Here is a 20,292-nt window from a genome sequence, read left to right as displayed (position 1 = left end):
TGAGCAGATGCCATTCCATTAGAACGCTGGGCAAAATTCAGGAAGTGACATAAATATCATTTAAGTTAGACATCAGGTATGTGTCCCAGAGAATGGGTGTAAGTGGGAAAGCAGTGTAATTTATGCTGATTTGGCACTGAGCAAATATATGTAGCGAGTGTAATTCATATGTAGAAGCGGCAGGAGAGAGTGGGGTATCAGAAAAAGCAATGAACAGGAGGATGTTATATAAACAGCCACCCTTTTACTCTAGCTTACATTGAAGTATCCCTATCACAATGAAGACTAAATTCAGTCCAGGTCTAACAGGAACAATACCCACTAAAGTCAATGGGAAAGGAGTTACATACACTTATGGAAGTCTGAATCTGGTCCCCAGAATAATAAACTGGTATAAGTAACACTTGCTCTGCATACAACTAAATGTCAAATTGGTACAAGTTGCACACATTTGCTAACCAACATGCACCAGATGTGTAACTTAAACTATCACCTACATTATCATTGCTAAATATATCCCACCAAGTTTGAATTGCCTATGTATACTACTACCAAAGGGAACAAGAAATACATCAGCCAGATGGCTTGTTAAATGCGTAATTACAAATACAAGGGCCAGACTCTGCTGTCACAGGCTTTGTGGATTTCAGGTGCAACTCTGCTTGAAATTGGTGGAAAACTGGTGTGAGAGAAGAATTAGGCTCAACAGAGAACAACATTGCAGGTGCCATCACAACATGCCTCACCTCATATTTATCCATCAAAACCATCTCATGTTATGTACTTATTCAACAATTTATTTAAACTCATCCGCCAAGCCAAACTGCAGAAGGCAGAAATTTCCCTTCATAAAGCTAAGATAGCGTCTCCCGCCACTGATAACCTCCCAGCTAACTCAACAGAGAAATATACCTTCTCACCTCTATGCAGCAGCATCACTAGAACTAAGTGGACACTGCAAAAAAGGATTCAAGAACATTTGCTCAAAGACAAAAATTGCACATTGGCATCAACTGTATTCACCATCCATTTTATTTGCATTCTGTAAACTTTTCAAAGAGTGAATTTTTGTTCATAAGACAGTTCACTGAAAGAGAGAGCACGTCTCAAATACTTGGGCAAACAAATACTTGCATGATTTATCTCATTGGAAACATGTGGTCATCTTGAAAGCTCGTTGTGGGTTTGGGAGACATTCAGTCAGGAATTAAAAACAATGGTCTGTGAGTAAACACAACACGCATGCCACATAACTAACCCTATTGCCTGCTTATGTTTTGACAGATTAATGCGCTTTATTTACGAAATGTGGGGAAGCCCCAAATTAAGAACAAATGCTTTAGCTGCAGCCAATCCAAATAGACAATCCAGCATTTGACAGCAATTACTATATTATGCAAATGATGGCCTCCATTCAGCCAGGCACTTATGCATGTGAATTCAACAGGACTATTCACATGCTTAAAATTAGGTGTGTGCTTAAATGCCATGGTGAATCAGAGCCTCCTTCTGCACAAATGAAAGTTTTATCTTTGTCAGAATCCTTCCCAGGTACTGCTGAAAAGCACTTACCAATAACCTTGACACTGAATGTGCAGCTTGCCTGATTGTCGGACTTGTCCACTGCTATGTAAGTGATCACAACTTCTCCAATGGGGAAAAGAGAAGGTGGTACAAAAGCTGGAGTAACGTGAATTGAGACCTTTTAGAGGAACAGACGTTTGTTATTTAAACACAAACATGGGTCAGTAATCACATATTTGTATTTTACAAAATGTGCATGTAATGTAATCCTTTGAAATTAAACCTCTACGTGTTTGGATGCATGTAGATTTGATTCTCATTTACACTAAGAATGCTTTATATCCTTTAGCAGTTTAGAAGAGCCATAAATTGTGCATAAATTACATTTACACCCTCTTACAGGCTTCTTCATATGGCCAAAGTAATGGAAGGGACCTTAATATAAATGAGAATCAGGCCCACACGAATGTAAGCAGCTCAACTGGGAATCAAAGTTTTCACTGGCCAGAGTTATAACTCAGAGAACATTACTCTTTACAAAACAGTTTGGGGGAAAATTCTGCCATTGGATACACACGTAGACCTCCCATTGTTGTAATCATTGGGCTACAAATTTAGCCCAATTGTGAGCTCAACTGTAAAAAGCACATGAAAGTTCATAAGTTGTTACAATAACCCCTAATAACAAATGTTGATGGGAAAAGGTACGAAAGGGTGACAAAAAGACTGTATTAGTCCCAGCAAAAAGGCCTACTGATATAACTCAAGGACTATGCTAAGATCATGCTTGGTAAACAAGAAAAGCATGGAACCAGAAATCAGTGAACCAAAATTGGTGTGTCTGAAAGTAGGCCTAATTGGTGGACAAAATAATTAGGGGATGATCTATTTCTCCCACCATTCCCTTGAGGGGTCCTTAAAGAAAGAGACTTGGGGAGAAAAATTGGCTACTGGAGTGAGCTTCACCCTCATGGCAGCCACCCCCACCATCTCCATGAAGACCCCATGCCTTCGTCATCCTGATCCTGACCAGACTGGGCCAAAGAGAGGGACCCAGATGACATCGCCACCTCCCCTGGCTCCAGCTGAATCCCATCCGGGATGAAACGGGATTAGACTTTAAGAACAGCTCCAGCCCAACTCAAATAACTTCTTCTCTTGTCCCCAAAAGGACAGTTATTACCATCTTTGATACCATCTAAGTCAGTGATTCTCAACCAGGGGTATGGGTACCCATGGGGCTACGCAGAGGTCCTCCAGCAGGTACATCAACTCATCTAGATATCTGCCTAGTCTTACAACAGGCTACATAAAAAGCACTAGTGAAGTCAGTACAAACTAAAATTTCATATAGAGAATGACTTGCTTATACTGCTCTATATACTATACATGGAAATGTAAGTACCATATTTATATTTCAATTGATTTATTTGATAATTATATGGTAAAAATGAGAAAGTACGCAATTTTTCAGTAATAGTGTGCTGTGACACCTTTGTATTTGTGTGTCTGTTTTTGTAAATAAGTACGGTAGTTTTAGGTGAAACTTGGGGGTACGCAAGACAAACCGGACTCCTGAAAAGAGTTCAGCAGTCTGGACAGGTTGAGAGCCACTGAATAAGAGACTGTCAGACTAAGGGGCGGGGCTGGCTCCAGGCACCAGCTCAGCAAGCAGGTGCTTGGAGCGGCCACGGGGAAGGGCTGGCACATCCGGCTCTTCCACGGCGGCTCCCTCAGTCGCTCTCGGAAGGACCTGGCGCCGAAGTGCCACCGAAGAAGAAAGCGGCGCAGTGGAGCTGCCGCTGAAGTGCCGCCAATCACGATCACGGCTTTTTTTTTTTTCTTTTTCCCCGCTGCTTGGGGCGGCAAAAACCCTGGAGCCGGCCCTGCTAAGGGGTTTTTCCTTCTAAAAACTTTCTCCAGCAAAAGTGAACAAGGGATGTTTTTAAAACAAAAGCCTTACTTAATACTTTACATTTCAAATGCTTTAACTGTTTTTCCTTCTTTTCTTTACCTTTAATAAAAAAGTCAAAAGGATTTTAATGGTGTGTTTGCCATGTTACTAAGCAGGCTGAAATCTCTGTTTACCAGACTTGGATCTTGTTTAACTCTGTTTAACATTGGACAGTGATTCGATTATGTTAGCACCTTTGGCCTGGACAGTCCATCTAAATTAATACACCACCACCTACTTCAGTGGAAGTTGCTGGCCTGTATATGAAGCTTGATCATGGTAAAGAAATGGGATCGTATTTCTTGTATGGTGCTGTGATGAGTTTTCACTTATCACAGTGGGCTCTTTTTAGCCTTTGAGTGTTATGAGTTGGTTTACTTCCTTGAGGAAGGACCGGATCTTATGGAAGGCAGAGTACTAAACTCCTTCATATTCTGAGCTCCTTTTTAAAGTGCCATTCTGTATTTAATAAACAAGGAGCCATTCTTTCTTTTGACTGCATAAATTAACTGTACAGAACTGTATGCATATAAAAACACCATACAGGATATTCAGTAACCACATAAATCTAACAGAGAAAATGCTGAATTCTGAAGATACTAGTTTACAACAGTTCTCTCTACTTCTTCTCACCAAGAAACAAGATATTCTAATGGCTTAGCGACATTTCAGAGCTCTAAAACAGCTACCTGAAAAGGGATTGCATCAAAATAAAGTGTATATGTTTTAGCTGTACCTCATCTCCAGAGTTATCCTTTGCTATTGGAACCTGCCAGCTAATATTAGCAGAGTTATGATGTTCCAGAGTCCTGGCCTCAATATTGTCCGGACAGCTGATTTGAGGAGCTTCAAAATCTAATCGAGAGAGAGAGAGAGAGAGAGAAAAAAAATCAATAATGGTGACTCAGCTGACTTGCTGTGTGCACTGTTTATCAAGGTGACTAGTATCATCTCATTATTTCATTTTGCACCTGTTTGCTTTCTCCACCTCTTACCTATATTCTTACACTTTGATTGCAAGCTCTTCAGGGTGGGCACTGTCTCTTCATTATATTTTTGTACAGAGCCTAGCACAGTGGGTCATTGGATTCTAGGAGTTATCATACTACAAATAATACTAATAGAACGAGGGTTTGTTTTAACACCACAGTTGCCTTTTATTGACACAACACATCTATTCATCGATGAGGAATGGCTACTTTATTCCCCTATTTCTTGACAAGAAGTTATGAACTCATATCAAAAGTGACTGAGCTTTAATTACCCTAAAAATACACCATTTTTTAAGGTCATGGCACAAAAATTTGTTTTATGGGGATTCTGGTGGGAAGATGGGAGAATCAAAATGACACCTACAGTTTTGCTTATAATCATTTGCAAAGTCAGTGTAATTCTTTGCATGTTTTTTGTTTATAAATACTTCATTTTCTCAAACAAAAGCACATTCAGTCCTAGAAGACAAGCATTCCCAAGACGGACTATCGAAACCCAGCAGTTTGTTGTATTCACACAACTTTGGGGAACTCCGATTGGCAGCTTCATCAGGACAAATCTTCAGCAGGTATAAATTGCCATAACTTCTCTGAAGGCAATGGAGTCACATTGCTTCACACCAGCTAAGGATCTGGCCCCAGGGGTCAGCAACCTTCGGCACGTGGCCCATCAGGGTAATCCGCTGGTGGGCTGCAAGACATGTTGTTTACATTGACCGCCTGCAGGCCCGGCCCCCCCACAGCTCCCAGTGGCCGCGGTTCACCGTTCCTGGCCAATGGGAGCTGTAGGAAGCGGCGGCCAGCATGTCCCTGCGACCCACACCGCTTCCTACAGCCCCCATTGGCTGGGAACGGCGAACCACAGCCACTGGGAGCTGCGGTGGCTGTGCCTGTGGATGGTAAACGTAAACAACATGTCTCGTGGCCCGCTACTGGATTACCCTGATGGGCTGCGTGCCGAAGGTTGCTGACCCCTGATCTGGCCTATTGTCATCAAGAGTTCTTTCACATGAACCCGAAAAAACAAGTGAAACTCCAGTAAATCCTGTTGAAACCTGACCATTTCATCACTAAATCAATGACTCATCCCAGCTATTCCCCACTCAAAAATCTCCTGTTCCCACCACAGGCTCCACCTTTTATTCCAATAGTTCTCAGGAGTTCCCTATTAGTGAGGAGCATTCTGGAGCATCTCAGTCTAAGAATGAGGAAAACTACTTAAAACGGCAGCATTGAAACCAGAATATTCTCCATCCTGCTGATGTGGAATGCAAGGGGTGGGTTTTCTGCATCATCACGGAAGACATTTCATATGGATGCAGAGGCGGGTGGAAAACTAGCTCAGGGGCTGCCTCCACAAGCTGAACCACCAAAAAAAAGTGGATGAGGAAATAGGTCAGCAGTCCATCCCTGAAGACATTAGAAGGGAAGGAGCAGTGCAGGTGTAACACTGACAGACCCCGGTCGTCAGCGGGTGGGATCGAACCTGGGACCACTGGAGCTTAGTGCATGAGCCTCTACTGCATGAGCTAAAAGCCACATGGCCATTAGCTAAGGCTGTAGAGCAGACTCGTTAATCTCTCTCTAAGTGGTCTCGGTGCCACTACATGGGACAGGGTACCAAACCCAGGAGGCGTGGGGGTTACACAGGGTCTCCCGTGAGCGAATGTCCCAGGATGTTATAGAGAATGTGCGCGTGTGGATGTGCATATGTTTGTGAGTGAGTGTGCATGCGTGAGGGAGATGGTGGGATTGCTACTGGAGGGAAATAATTCAGACCAGCGTAAGTCTTCTCTGAGGTTTGCCAAACCTTGGCATGTTTCACAGTATGAATTAATATGCCCCATAATTAGGTCCCCTCTAAAGAGAAGGTAGCCAGAGATAAGGGAGGCACGTTGGGAATAGGCTTGTGGAGATGAGAGTGAGGGGTGGACAGAAATAATTTGGTATTCCAACTATTTATTATAATAACTTTTCATCTGAAAAACTCGCGCATCTTTGTAAAAATGGCTACAAATTCCTGTTCCCACTGAAGTCAATGACTAAACTCCAATGGAGTCCTGCGTGACAAGGATGGAGTCTATTAACTAGTTAAGCTCACAACATCCCTGAAAGATGGCTCACTTAACCTACCACTGAAAGGCAGCACCCTCTTGGCCAGAATTTGAAAAGTTGTTTAGTATTATTAACAGTACACAACAACATTATTTTAGGATAGGAGCATAGAAGAACATTATGCCTAACTGAAACGGCATGAGGCAACTTAAGCAGACAGAATGTAATTACCAAAGTAAAAATTTGATTAATGTAAAAGATTAACACCTCTCCTCTTACAACAAGTGCCATGGGAGCTTTTATGTCCACAGGTGTGTGAGACCTCAACTTTACATCTAATTAGAGCAAGAGAACAGTGCTTTCTAGCACCATGCTGGGGCATGGTCTAGAACTGACTCCAAGGGAAGAGTGCTCTGACTGAATGGCTGCTCTGACTCATTTCTGCTGCTAAACAAAGGTTCCACATGTGACAAATGGCCTCCTCCAGTTTCAGAGAGTTTCTGTTTCACTAGCAATGGGTACAATCTGTGCTGCACGGCCAACAACAGTTAAGTCCCCAGTTACTCTCACAAAACCCAAAGCACTTTGTTATCCTGGCATGGAGCCTCTCCAAACACTGCAGCGGGATTATTTCATTACTGGCGTGCTTTTTGATAAATGGTCTCCAGTCTCACTAGGCAACGACAACAACGTTCACCTCTGAACCCTTTATGCCCGAGAGGCCTTAAACCAGCTAAAGAACTGACGCCTCTTATTACTTTGCTAGAGATATTTACATTTCAAACTATAACTCCGGTAATTAAAATTCCATGATGAAGACTGCATGAACAATAAATACAAGCCACTTTGCCTTCCTCTGAAGAAATTTTTCATAGCAAGCACACTCTTTGAAACAACTTCCAATTGTGTTTCACACTCCCAGGACCATGGACTTTCAGCTGTAGCAAATTCCAGTTAAAAGTGAAGTTCTGAAGAAAGGCTAATAATAGGCAGTGAGCAAACAGATTATTTTGGATAAGTGAAGTATTTTGGCTACATAATACATATAAACAACAAAGAGAACTAAGCAGGGACATGTTTTCTTTGTATAAAATTCAACAGATTGCAACTGCCCTCATCTTCACTAGAGACGTTCAGCCTTCAGAGACTACTGATATCTCTTATTTTAGGGTTTTACACTGTTGCCCATCACAGTAGACCTTGGGTGCCTGGTCTCAATACACACGGCTTCATCTTGATCCAAACAGCCTTGTCACCTTGTGGTGTGATCCCATCAGATATTATAAATAGGGCTGTCAAGCCATTACAAAAATTAATCGCGCGATTTAATTGCATTGTTAAACAATAATAGAATACCATTTATTTACATATTTTTGGATGTTTTCTACATTTTCAAATATATTGATTTCAATTACAACACAGAATACAAAGTGTACAGTTTTGATTACAAGTATTTGCACTGTAAAAAAACCAAAAGAAATAGTATTTTTCAATTCACCTAATACAAGTATTGTAGTGCAATCTCTTTATCGTGAAAGTTGAACTTACAAATCTAGAATTATGTACAAAAAAACTGCATCAAAAATAAAACAATGTAAAATTTTTGAGCCTGCAGGTCCACTCAGTCCTACTTCTTGGTCAGCCAATCGCTCAGACAAACAAGTTTGTTTACATTTGCAGGAGATAATGCTGCCTGCTTCTTGTTTGCAATGTCACCTGAAAGTGAAAACCGGCATTCTCATGGCACTGTTGTAGCCGGCATTGCAAGATATTTATGTGCCAGATGTGCTAAAGATTCATATGTCCCTTCATGCTTCAGCCACCATTCCAGGGGACATGCGTCCATGCTGATGACGGGTTCTGCTCGATAACAATCCAAAGCAGAGCGGACCGACGCATGTTCATTTTCATTATCTGAGTCAGATGCTACCAGCAGAAGGTTGATTTTATTTTTTGGTGATTTGGGTTCTGTAGTTTCTGCATCAGAGTGTTCCTCTTTTAAGACTTCTAAAAGTATGCTCCGCACCTCGTCCCTCTCAGATTTTGGAAGGCACTTCAGATTCTTAAACATTGAGTCAAGTGCTGTAGCTGTCTTTAGAAATCTCACATTGGTACCTTCTTTGCATTTTATGAAATCTGCAGTGAAAGTGTTCTTAAAATGAATAACGTGCTGAGTCATCATGCAAGACTGGTATAACATGAAATATATGGCAGAATGTAGGTAAAACAGAGCGAGCAGGGGATGTACAGTTCTCCCCCAAGGAGTTCAGTCACAAATTTAATTAATGCATTCTTTTTTTAATGAGTGTCATCAGCATGGAAGCATGTCCTCTGGAATAGTGGCCGAAGCACGAAGGGGCATATGAATGTTTAGCATATCTGGCACGTAAATACCTTGCAAAGCTAGCTACAAAAGTGCCATTTAAATGCCTGTTCTCTTTCTGGTGATACTGTAAAGAAGAAGAGGGCAGCAGTATCTCCTGTAAATGTAAACAAACTTGTTTGTCTTAGCGATTGGCTGAACAAGAAGTAGGTCTGAGTGGACTTGTAGGCTCTGAAGTTTTACATTGTTTTGTTTTTGAGTGCAGTTATGTAACAACAACAACAAAAATCTACATTTGTAAGTTGCACCTTCACGACAAAGAGGTTGCACTACAGTACCTGTATGAGATGAATTTAAAAATATTATTTCTTTTATCATTTTTACAGTGCAAATATTTGTAATAAAAATATTCACTTTGATTTCAATTACAACACAGAATACAATATATATGAAAATGTAGAAAAACATCCAAAATATTGAAGAAATTTCAATTAGTATTCTATTGTTTAACAGTGCGATTAAAACTGCGATTAATCGTGATTAATTTTTTATATCGCGATTAATTTTTTTGAGTTAATCGTGTGAGGTAAATGCGATTAATTGACAGCCCTAATTATAAGTTATGCCTAGTCCATATTTGCATGGAAGAACTTCCAGGAGCATGGAGGCTGCTGCTGATTCAGTAGGTGGGACTCTACCCTCCAAGTCAATACTGAAACAACGCACTAGGGATCATTATGCTGCTGGAGGTGCGGTGTTTAGGATAAGTAGTAATATCAAGGTTCTCACTACTTATGGCCATTAAACAACAGAAATCCTGTGGCACTTTCTGTAGTGATGTGCCAAGTAACTGTTATAACTCTGTTTTTTGTAATGTGCCTTTACATTTCTAAAGAGTCTACCTGCCTCTCTGCTGGTAGGCCCTCCATTCTGTTTCAGGTGCAGAATGTCACAGAGAAAAATGCCAGGCATTCAAACTGAAAGTATATTTGTGTATGAAAAAAAAAATCTAATATTTTCTGAAAGAGCTCGGTGTTCATGCCAGAGCCCTGGCCAAATTCATACTAATGTAATTACATTTTTACCATCTACACTTCCTGTGCAGCTTCAGTTAATTACAGCATTCTTCGCTGTGTGCCCTAAAGTTTTGAGTAGTAAGCTGTTAAAAAGCGCTAGTGCCAGGGCCGCCCGGGGTGTGTGTGTGTAAATGGGGCAATTTGCCCCAGGCCCCGGACCCCGCAGGGGCCCCGCGAGCCTTGGCCCGGCGGCGGTCCAGGTCTTCAGCGGCATTTCGGCAGCGGGGGGGCCCTTCAGTGCTGCCGAAGACCCGGAGCGACTGAAGGGCCCCCCGCCGCCGAAATGCCGCCGAAGACCCGGACTGCCGCTGGGTGAGTACAAGCACCGCAGCTCCCCCGCTTTGTCCCAGACCCCCTGAATCCTCTGGGCGGCCCTGGCTAGTGCCTCACTCCGGAGGGTGCTCTGATATACTGGGATAAAACACCTTCATATATCTTGCATATTAGTATAAGTTTCCATAGCACTTAAGGAACCTTGAGATAAAAGGAACTATATAAACACATGCTATCCCATTGATATTTTTACTGTTATTATATTGTTTGGTTTCACTTTGGCCATCTCTAAAGCCTAGGTTTTTCTCCTCTTCATTCTTCAATTTATAATTTAACTTTTTCTCCCAGGCCTTAAAGTCACATAGTACCACGAACCCCAACAAAACAGGACACCTGGGATGGTCTCCAGAGGGCTGACTGATGGTGAGGTGCATCATAAATGTACCTGAACAATCTTGCTGAACTAATAAATATTAAATTCTATTGTCAGGCAATAGCGGAAGCAGTACATTTTGAAGATCACTTTAATCAGGCTTTGCCTCAGGTTCAAACACATCTTTATCTGTCTCTCTGCAATCCCCTTCCCTCTGAACCCACATCTACTTGCAGTGGAAATTATTGTTCAGGTCTATACCTTTACATAGAGCCTTTTGGACATTTTCACTCCATCTCCCAGAAGGAGTGCATCTCAGTTCTTCTCTAACCCCAGACAAGGTGAATCCCCGGGGGCAGCTCAACTGGCACACTGTTCCAGATTTTGATGGTTCCTGTCCACAACTTGATGGATGTACTGTCACACTCTCAGGTTTCTGGAAGATGGGGCAATGCACCTCTACAGGAAGTAAACACACAAATGTCAGCGGACACAGAAAATACACACATCTAAAGTTACCAGCAATTAAGAACCCCATAATAGGATGTAGAAAAGAATCTGAAACTTGTTCTAAAATTCACTGCAACTCAGCCCCATTGACGATCTCTACTAATAAGGTATTTTTCACTCAGCCTTTATGAAGGATAAAATGTTTCAGATAGCCTGGAAAATTCTGTTATATTTATCTTCCTTGTATTGAATGAGTTACATTGTGCTTTGAAGGCCAAACATTGATTTTACTACTGAGACTTCCCCCGTGACAAGAATAGGTAAAACTCAGATTGGATTTTTATGGACATTTGAAATGGGTGCTGGAATTCAGGTGAGTTCTTATGGTTGCAGCAGTTCTCTTTCAGTAAATTACAACCATTGGCAATATCCTCATGAGACAAATCAGGTTTGGCTCCAGCCCCTTGTATCAGGTCTGCTCCTTTTTCTTCAATTCACCATCTACCTTTTTTTTTTTTGCTGCTGGAATCACACCACAGCTTTGTACAAGAATCTATTAATTTCACCTGTTCCTATTTTGTTGTCTCATTGTCACAATACAGATATTGAAGTGTCATTATGAGCAGTTTGCTGCACACTAACTACAAGGAACCATTTCTACAATGCCATGAAATGAGAACTAAGAGGTACAACAACGTTACTAAAACAAAAAAGTCATTAAAATTTGTTTATTTCAGGTTTCATTACATGCTCAATCACCTTGTGTTTGTGAAATGGCTTGTAAGTGAACCTACATCCAGTTTCAAATTATTATAGGCTGATATCTGATTTTGTTCAAACCTAAAATATGAACCGGAACTCAGGGAACTATACATGGCAACCAAAGAACAATTTGCTGGTTTCCATGTAAACGTAAAGTTCCAAGTTTAGCAAATGTTGACTATGGATTTGCAGGGACCAAAAATGTACCTTAATGTTATGAAATGTTTTGTGACTAGAGGAGGTGCAATATTTTCAAATTGTGAAGAAAAAATTAATCAAAATTTGAAATTTCCAAAAATAAAATGGGGTGGGAGGAAGGAGGGAGGGAAATGACTACATTTTCACCAACACTTTATCCTGTTTTTCAACCGGCCATATTTATTATTTCAGGCAGTTAATGCAATTTTTACTGTTGTCATGTAGAGCTGGGCAAATACGGTAAAAGGTGGATACCAAATTTGTACAAGACATGTATTTTCAATAAATGTGCCTTGAAATATTAATATGCCTTCCAAAGCAAATGCCTCAGGAATATGCTAAGTATTAAATGGAATGAATGTATAGCACCAAGATTCATCATAGAGTTCAGCAACTTCTCATCTCCAAGCTATCCAGAAAAGAAGATGGAAATATCTGGGACATGTGTTAAGACATGTATGAAGCAAGAGTTTGCCATGGCAGGCGTGTCATTAGGTAGTTGGTCAAACATGTCAAAGGAGCTGACTGAAAGAATCCCTCTGTTGAACATTACTCAGAGAGGGAAAACCTATGAGACTTCACATATAGGATATGCAAAAAGCTTCCCAGGACAGATAGGGATGGTGGAGCCTTGTTCATTCCTTACATGACGTTTGATGGTGTAGAAAGGATTCAGAACAGTTAATATCTAGACAAAAAATTTCTTTGTCAAGTGCTTGAAAAGCTGTCAGTTCTACAAAACTTATTTTAAAGAAAGAATCTAAGTATTATAAACATTTCCTGCCCTTGGAACTCTTGCTTTTGAAAAATTAAGATTAAAGTTTAAACTATTAATAATAATACTTCATATCTTGTTGTCATTTTGACAGTCTGCAGAGCCCTTGAGTGTATACACATTCATTTTAGACAGAATAATTGTCTTAAAACTTAAAACTATTTCCATTAGTAAAAATGGTGTTCATTTCTGGGCACCTCTTTATGGGACAGCTATTGACAAATTGGATGGAGAGCAGCACCAAAAATGATCAGGGAATCAAAATTAAAAGAGCTAAATTATGAGCTGGTTGGATAAGTGACAATTTAGGGGAAGGAACATAATGATGTAATGACAGGCACAAACACAAAGAGAAGAGGAACTATGTAGGGTGGTACAAAGGGATATATAACTAGGAGTGAAGAGAAGAAATCGAGAAAGGGAAAATTTAGGCTGAATACAAGGAAAAGTGGAACAGTCTTCTGAGGAAGTGGTGATAGTCCCAGCACTTAGGACATATATTACTGAACCGGACAAAACACTAGACTATATAAGGAGCAATCCTGTATTATTAGAGAAAAGGTCGGGATGGCCTAATAGATCTTTTTCATCTCTGACTCCTACAATTCTACAGGTCCTCTGCTCTCAGTGGGCCAGGTCCGCAGCTGGTATAAACGGTCTTGGCTCCATTGACTTCAGCTGAGCTACAGTGATTTACACAGGTTTAGGATCTGACCCAATAAGTCTGGATTTAAAAGGGTGTATATAGGAGCAGAATTTGGTCCCATCAATCTATGATTCTGTAAATGTATATAAATATTAAATAATTTAACACCGGATGGGTCAGAATTTGATCTCAGTTACTCATGCCGATGGAAATACAGGGTGAAAATCCAGCATATGAGAAAGCAAAATCTGTCCCATGTCTGTAAAACAGTGCATCACATGAAGCTGACTGAAACCAAATGAGTATAGTACACAGTTAATAAACTAACAGGTGAATTTTGATCTAATGGACAAAAAGAATACTGAACAGCAGGGCACTAATTGACCTCTCTCTCCTCTTCCTTTTATATATAAACCTTGAGGATGAAGATTGGCCAAAACACATTTAAAAAGTGGGCACACTAATTCTTTCAACACTAGATGGCATCAGTGCCCTTGGCATTAATGCCAACAAATTGTGTAATCCCGCAGTAATCATGGGCATTGTATAGAGCATTATAATATGAGGAGACTAATATTTCCTGATGTACACTAAATCTAAGATGTTGGCTATAAACAATTCTTCAGTGGAATACAAGAGGGAAAGAGATAAAAGAGTTTAGTGGTGGGAAAATATTAACTTTTGTTTTTGCAAGTTAGAAAAAAAGAAAAAAGTTTTCATGCCTATCAAATATTTTAATTTTAGACAACAGAATATAATGTAACATAATAATCCAAGACAATTCATTACAATAACATCTTCAATAAAAAGTTGCTTGAATTAAAAATACACAAAACACACACACACCCTTGTAGGAAAAAAAACCTACAGTATTTGGCAGGTAAAACTAATTGGGCCCTAACAACCCAGAATAACTGTTATAACATAGCATTAGTGAGGCCATTCCTGGAATGCTCGGTCCAGTTCTAGTGACCATACTTCCAAAAAGGATGTTGAAAAATGTAAAAGGATTCAGAAAAGTGATGTAAGTATGACGTGAAATTTGGAAAACATGTTTTCTAGCAAGAGACTTAGGAGCAAATCTTTTTAATTTACCAAGAGAAGGTTAACAGATGACCTGATCACTGCCTACAAGCACCTACGCTGGGAAGTATTTCCAATAGTTAAGGCTACGATTTAGTCACAGGTATTTTTAGTAAAAGTCACAGACAGGTCACGGGCAATAAACAAAAATTCACGGCCCGTGACCTGTCCATGACTTATACTAAAAATACCTGTGATTAAATCTTGGGGGGGAGAAGGGGTACTGGGGAGCGCAGTAGGGGTGCTGGGGGAGGAGGCACCGGGGCCACGGGAGCAGTGGTTGGTGTGGCTGTCCCCGGAGCCAGCTGCTTTGGGTGGCCCCTGGGCCTGTCGCACCCTCCCCTGCAGAAGTTGCGGAGGTTGTGGAATCCATGACTTCCGCGATCACCGTGACAGACACGGAGCCCTACTGATAGTACATGCTTTTTCATCTAGCAGAAAAAAACATAATGAGATCTAATGGTTGGAAGCTGCAGCTAGTCAAATTCAGACTAGAAGTGAGGTGCACATTTTTAACAGTGAGAGTAATAATTTAGAACATCAGTAAGGAGAACAATTTTTTAAAATGTGCTATTAGGACTCTGGTTAGCATTTTCATGATCCTGCATTCATTCCATGAGTGGAATTTCACATCTGCTTTCCTTGTGTGGGGGATTTATACAAGTTATCGTTGTGTGCCGCCATGGGAGGAGTGAGCCCAGATTTTTCAGCTACTGCTTTTTGCAATGGGGCAATCAAAGGAAACTCTTACACTGGATTTTTGGGACCAACAAGAACAAAGCCTTGCCATGGGTGACTCAGAAATCCAGCAAAAACTCTCATATAACCTGCTTGATTATGCAAAAGAGTCAAATAATATCAAACAGCATGAGGCAGCCTTTTGATATATAATGGAACTGAATTATAATCATTAAAAATTAAGAAATGACAGAGTAAAGTAAGTCCTCCAATAATAATCCTCCAATGGCATTTCAGGGCCCAGGCCTGCTCTGTTGAAGTTAAATAAAATGTTCCCATTGATCTGGGAGCAAGATCGGGCTCTTAATGTACTTAGTGTAAATAATCCAAAATTTATGAATTTATCTTCATGATGTTTTTAAAGCATGTATCTACGCCGAGGGCTCAATGTTCAGCCTTGCCCTCACAGGGTCCCCATTTTTGTCCCCGTAGTTTTTGAATTACAAATAATTATGGGCATAATGTAGGTCATTTGGACACATGGGTACAAAATTTACCGATGACATTAACTGCACCCACAATTTTCAGGAGCACCAAACAAGCCCAGCTTCTGAAAAGTCAGGCCCTATGTTCATGATTTCTGTATTTTCACTGGGTTTTAAAAATTATTATTATTATTATTATTAACGTTTTCCAGTGAAGTCAGCACTCATGAAAAGTGCTGGACTGGTAATCCTGGAATCTAAAGTCCTCTACTTATTCACATAGCAAGTCCCGAGCAGGCACCAGCAGCAGACAGTTCCCTGCACTGCTCCACCAATGTGCTTCAAACGGGACCAGCAAGTTTCCCCTGAAGGAGTAAAAGGGCTGCTCAGCATCCTCAGCCCTTTCAACCCTTGGCCTCTGTGCTGGGAATTCCAACAAAAGAGGCAGCAGTAGCTTAAGCTTCCCGCATGCTGCCAGCATGCCTCAATCTTTAGCTGGAGGGAGCATCTCTAGCTCTGAGAGGGTAATTGAGTCTCCCCAGAGATTCACCCTTGCCCTCTTCTGTGTGAGAGCCATGTCTACCAGGAACTGGACTGTGATCACTAATTCATTTCATACAGGTTATCAAACAGCCACAGGAGAGGAGCGACTTTTAGATCTCACAGCTGGATTTCAACCAGCAATCTAGAGGTCATTTTCTTATCCCATTATCAATCCCTCCTCAAGACATGGTTCTATGTGAACAGACACGCAACGACCAAAAACATACCCACACACGCCGGCTCCTTTCCATCCCACTGAGAGTTTCCTTGACAGGTGAGTTGGGAGTTTCCTTCCAGTTCATAGCCCTCATCACAGATCACAAAACACACTGTCTTGTATGAGATATCACTTGACGAACAATTAATTCGTCCATTTTCAGGTGTGTGAAGTTTTGGACACGTTCGAACTGCAAATGGTAAAACAAGTGTGTTACGTTTTCACCATAAAGAGAGGAACAACAGACAGTTTAAAGGTCACTTCTAAAACCCTTTGTCATTTAAATGGATACAGTGAAAATAACATTTTGGTAATCTGGGCTTATAAGTGGAGCCAATATTTTCAAAAGTGACCAGTGATTTTGGGTGCTTATGTTAAAACACCTTACAGGGGCCTGATTTTCACAGGGTGGGTGCTTACCCCTTTCTGAAAACCAGGCCTCTTTTAGACGTCACATTGGGAAACCTGGGTCCATATCTAGTCAATGAAGTTGAAGGAAGTGTAACTAAGAAGATTTGTTCAGTTAGCTCTGGGAGGAGTTACTGAATGATGCTGAATGAGAAGACAGTGTTAGTTTGGCTGAGTGTGCAGTTTTTTTTTTTTTTAAATTGCTGAATTGCTAATGCTACATCTTGACACCAATTTATTACATAACTAAAATCAACTCCAGAAGAACATGGAATTAAATGTAATCTTGTGCATCAGTCTTGTCTAACACATTAAGCAGTAGCACAACTGAACAGTAAAAAAAAAAAAAAGGGAAGCTCCAGTTCTCCAATCTACTGTTTTTTTTAAGAGCTAGATCCTGCTTCCATGACTTCCATCAACTTGGATGGTGGAGGGTCAAGGCCTGAATGAGTCATGACTGCAGTGGCCTGGGTAACTTCTATATTGTGGTTAAGAATGTTGATTTTACCAAGTGACCCCCTGCCAATGTAGGAGTCAAACTACTAGCTTTCTTTCCAAATAAGTTCAAAGTTAAGCAAACTTGGCAGCTTTCTTTCCTTTTTCCAGTAGTCTATTGCACATATTGATGAGAAAACATGTGTGTATAATTGTACATATTGACCCAACAGACTACATGTCTTCCTAAAGATAGTAAGAGAACAAAGTTAATCAGTTATCAATCAAATGAAATCCAGCTGTACCAACAGCCAGGATTACAAGTCTCAAGCAATTACAAAAATTAGTTTCTTTCTGAGAGAGTTGGATATAAACAAATCAGGAAAAAACCTGCATGATTTGTAGCAACTATTGACCAGAAAATAAGGAGTGGCAACCCAGTTAGCTGCGTAACATCTAGGCATTATGACTGCCTCGTGTTCACTCAGGTCCAGAACACTGCCCCTCCTCCCCCAACCCCTCCGATTCACGTGTATGTACAGGTTTTTCTAGAATGAAAGAGATCAGGAAACTTACTCTAGACTAGAGTCACTAGACTCTTAATGAATTAAAGAAAGTGTTGCTCTTCAGACTAGTTTTCTATTATTCTTTACCTTAATTGCACTAAGTAAACATATTACAACTCTAATGCAAATCTGTCATGCAAAGAGAATAGGCTCCTATGGTATTATGTTTTCTACTGTGGCCTTTAATGCCACAGCTGTGGTAGTGTATATAGTGGGCATTGCAATCTATCAGTCTTAGAGGCATTAGGGAGGCAGCTGGAATAAATCTGGAAGCACTGGAGAAACGCTCACCAGGTGACCACGGCTACATACCTTCACAGGTGGTAGCATGTGCCTCCTTGCACCCGTTATCAGGTCCTGCTCACCTGCTGGTGTGGAAGGAATGCATGGCCATTGTTCTGTTCCTTTCAGGGTGACGTGGCTATGACTCACCATCAGCAACACTACTAACCTTGTGTTCCAGTGTGGAAGGACCGGAACTGTGGCTACCCCTCCCACTGATGTCCTAGACAGGAGTGAGGGAGCTCCCTTTGAAACATCATCCTGGGGAGCAGCAAAGCACGGGGATTTGCCATTCTGATCTTCTAGCCCTCACCCCTCTAAGGGGGCACACTTGGGAAGTGGAGACCTCTGTTTCCATTCCAGTGAGTATGAGCACGAGCATACAAGATCTATTGGTCTCCTGGGCTATAGCCCACCTAACATTTGGACTTACTGCTCATACATATGCCAAAACACATGCTCCCTCCCCCCCCCCCCGAACACTAAGCTTTTGAATTAAATGGGATCCAGACAAAACCCCAAACCAAAACCCAGCCAACAAGATTTGACAAAACTTAAATAAACTTTCCCCCATCTCTAGTCTCTCTCTCTCTCATACACACACAGAATGCTTAAAGGCCCAGAGCCCTGATCCCACATTTCTTGAGCATCCCATACTCTCACTGAAGTCAGAGGGAGTACTGGATGTGTAGGCCATGCAGGATCTAGACTTCTCAAAGGCTAATGGATTACTCTTCACAACACCCCCATGAGGTAGGGAAATACTATTAGCTCCATCGGCAGATGGGGAACAGAGGCACGGGCAAGTAACTTAGCCTCTGTAAGTTTACAGCAGGAATGTGTAGAAGAACCAGAAATAGAATCCAGATCTTCCAAACTTCAGCCTAGTGCCTTAACCACAAGACCATCCTCTTGACCTGAGGACTATCAATCTGGCACTTTCCACAATCACTAAAAATTCCCATAAATGTACATTAAAATATATTCTGTTGGCCTTTAGAATTTTGTTATAGTAAATTTTTCTGGATTAAATGGGTGTTTTGCAGTTGGACAGTATTTAGCTTAATTTTATATTAGCTGCTGCTAATTGCAGAAGGTGCGCTGATGGGTCTAAGCATCACTTATCACAGCCGTGACACATTTCAGCTAAGTAGCACAAAAATGCCAAAATGTTGAATGTTTAATGTCAAAACCGAAAGCAGTGTGAAGGGATTAAAATCCTTTGGTGTCCTTTCATAATTGATGTGATAAAATACTGTTGGGATTAATGAGACAGCCCATAAACTGTGCCTTTGATCTTGCTCTCTTCTACAGCATGGCTTCTTGTATGAATGGAGAACAGCAGACACGGCATATGCTAAGGCTGGATTTTTTTTTTATTAGGAACTTCAACATGATGTGTTATGAGAGGGGAAAAAAAGAAAGGATAGCCTCTAGATGCTTCAAAGGAAATTAATACCACATGAAGATAACAGCTCAAAGCAGAGGGCTAACTTCTTTTGCTACGTTAAAGCCAAATGCTTCATTAAAAGGAAAACTGTGAAGCCGTGCAGAAAAAATAAACCACCCCTCACCCAAAAACCAGAAGACAGAATAGCTTCTCCCCTAAAAGTGTCTGTGTGGGGGCTTAAGATTGTTCCACTTCTCTGTGTGGAAACTATAATCCTGTAGATCAGGGGTCGGCAACCTTTCAGAAGTGGTGTGCCGAGTCTTCATTTATTCACTATAATTTAAGGTTTTGCGTGCCAGTAATACATTTTAACATTTTTAGAAGGTCTCTTTTTGTAAGTCTATAATATATAACTAAACTATTGTTGTATGTAAAGTAAATAAGGTTTTTAAAATGTTTAAGAAGCTTCATTTAAAATTAAATTAAAATGCAGAGCCCCCCGGACCCGGGCAGTGTGAGTGCCACTGAAAATCAGCTCGCGTGCCGCCTTTGGCACGCATGCCGTAGGTTGCCTACCCCTGCTGTAGATGATTAGAGTGAAAACTGATCAGTCCTTTCTTTATGCTCCAGTCCAGGGGCTCTCCAGCCTTTTCATTCTGAGGACTCCTTTGTACAAGAGACAGTCTCATGGAGACCTGCTCTCCCAATAGTCCAATCAGCCTACAGCTGGATTTTCAAACTATTTCACTCTGTAGCCTGCCTCGTGGAATGACATGGCCAAATCCCACGGATCTTGCTTCCCTG

General features: G+C 41.0%; 1 protein-coding gene across 1 annotated transcript in view; it reads right to left on the bottom strand.

The window, feature by feature from the left end:
• Positions 1 to 20,292, bottom strand: part of SVEP1 (sushi, von Willebrand factor type A, EGF and pentraxin domain containing 1) — a 169,305-nt gene that overhangs the window by 99,687 nt on the left and 49,326 nt on the right. Inside the window, exons 6-9 of the mRNA XM_065406573.1 lie at positions 16,418 to 16,597; positions 10,832 to 11,029; positions 4,215 to 4,333; positions 1,573 to 1,702 (exon numbers count right to left, since the gene is read on the bottom strand). Of these exons, the coding sequence (XP_065262645.1) occupies positions 1,573 to 1,702; positions 4,215 to 4,333; positions 10,832 to 11,029; positions 16,418 to 16,597 (627 nt within the window). The remainder of the gene's footprint in view (positions 1 to 1,572; positions 1,703 to 4,214; positions 4,334 to 10,831; positions 11,030 to 16,417; positions 16,598 to 20,292) is intronic.

This window comes from Emys orbicularis, chromosome 6 (assembly GCF_028017835.1).
Source record: "Emys orbicularis isolate rEmyOrb1 chromosome 6, rEmyOrb1.hap1, whole genome shotgun sequence".
NCBI lineage: Eukaryota > Metazoa > Chordata > Testudines > Emydidae > Emys > Emys orbicularis.
The sequence above is the reverse complement of the archived record's forward strand: the minus strand, read 5'-3'. Positions and strand labels throughout refer to the sequence as shown.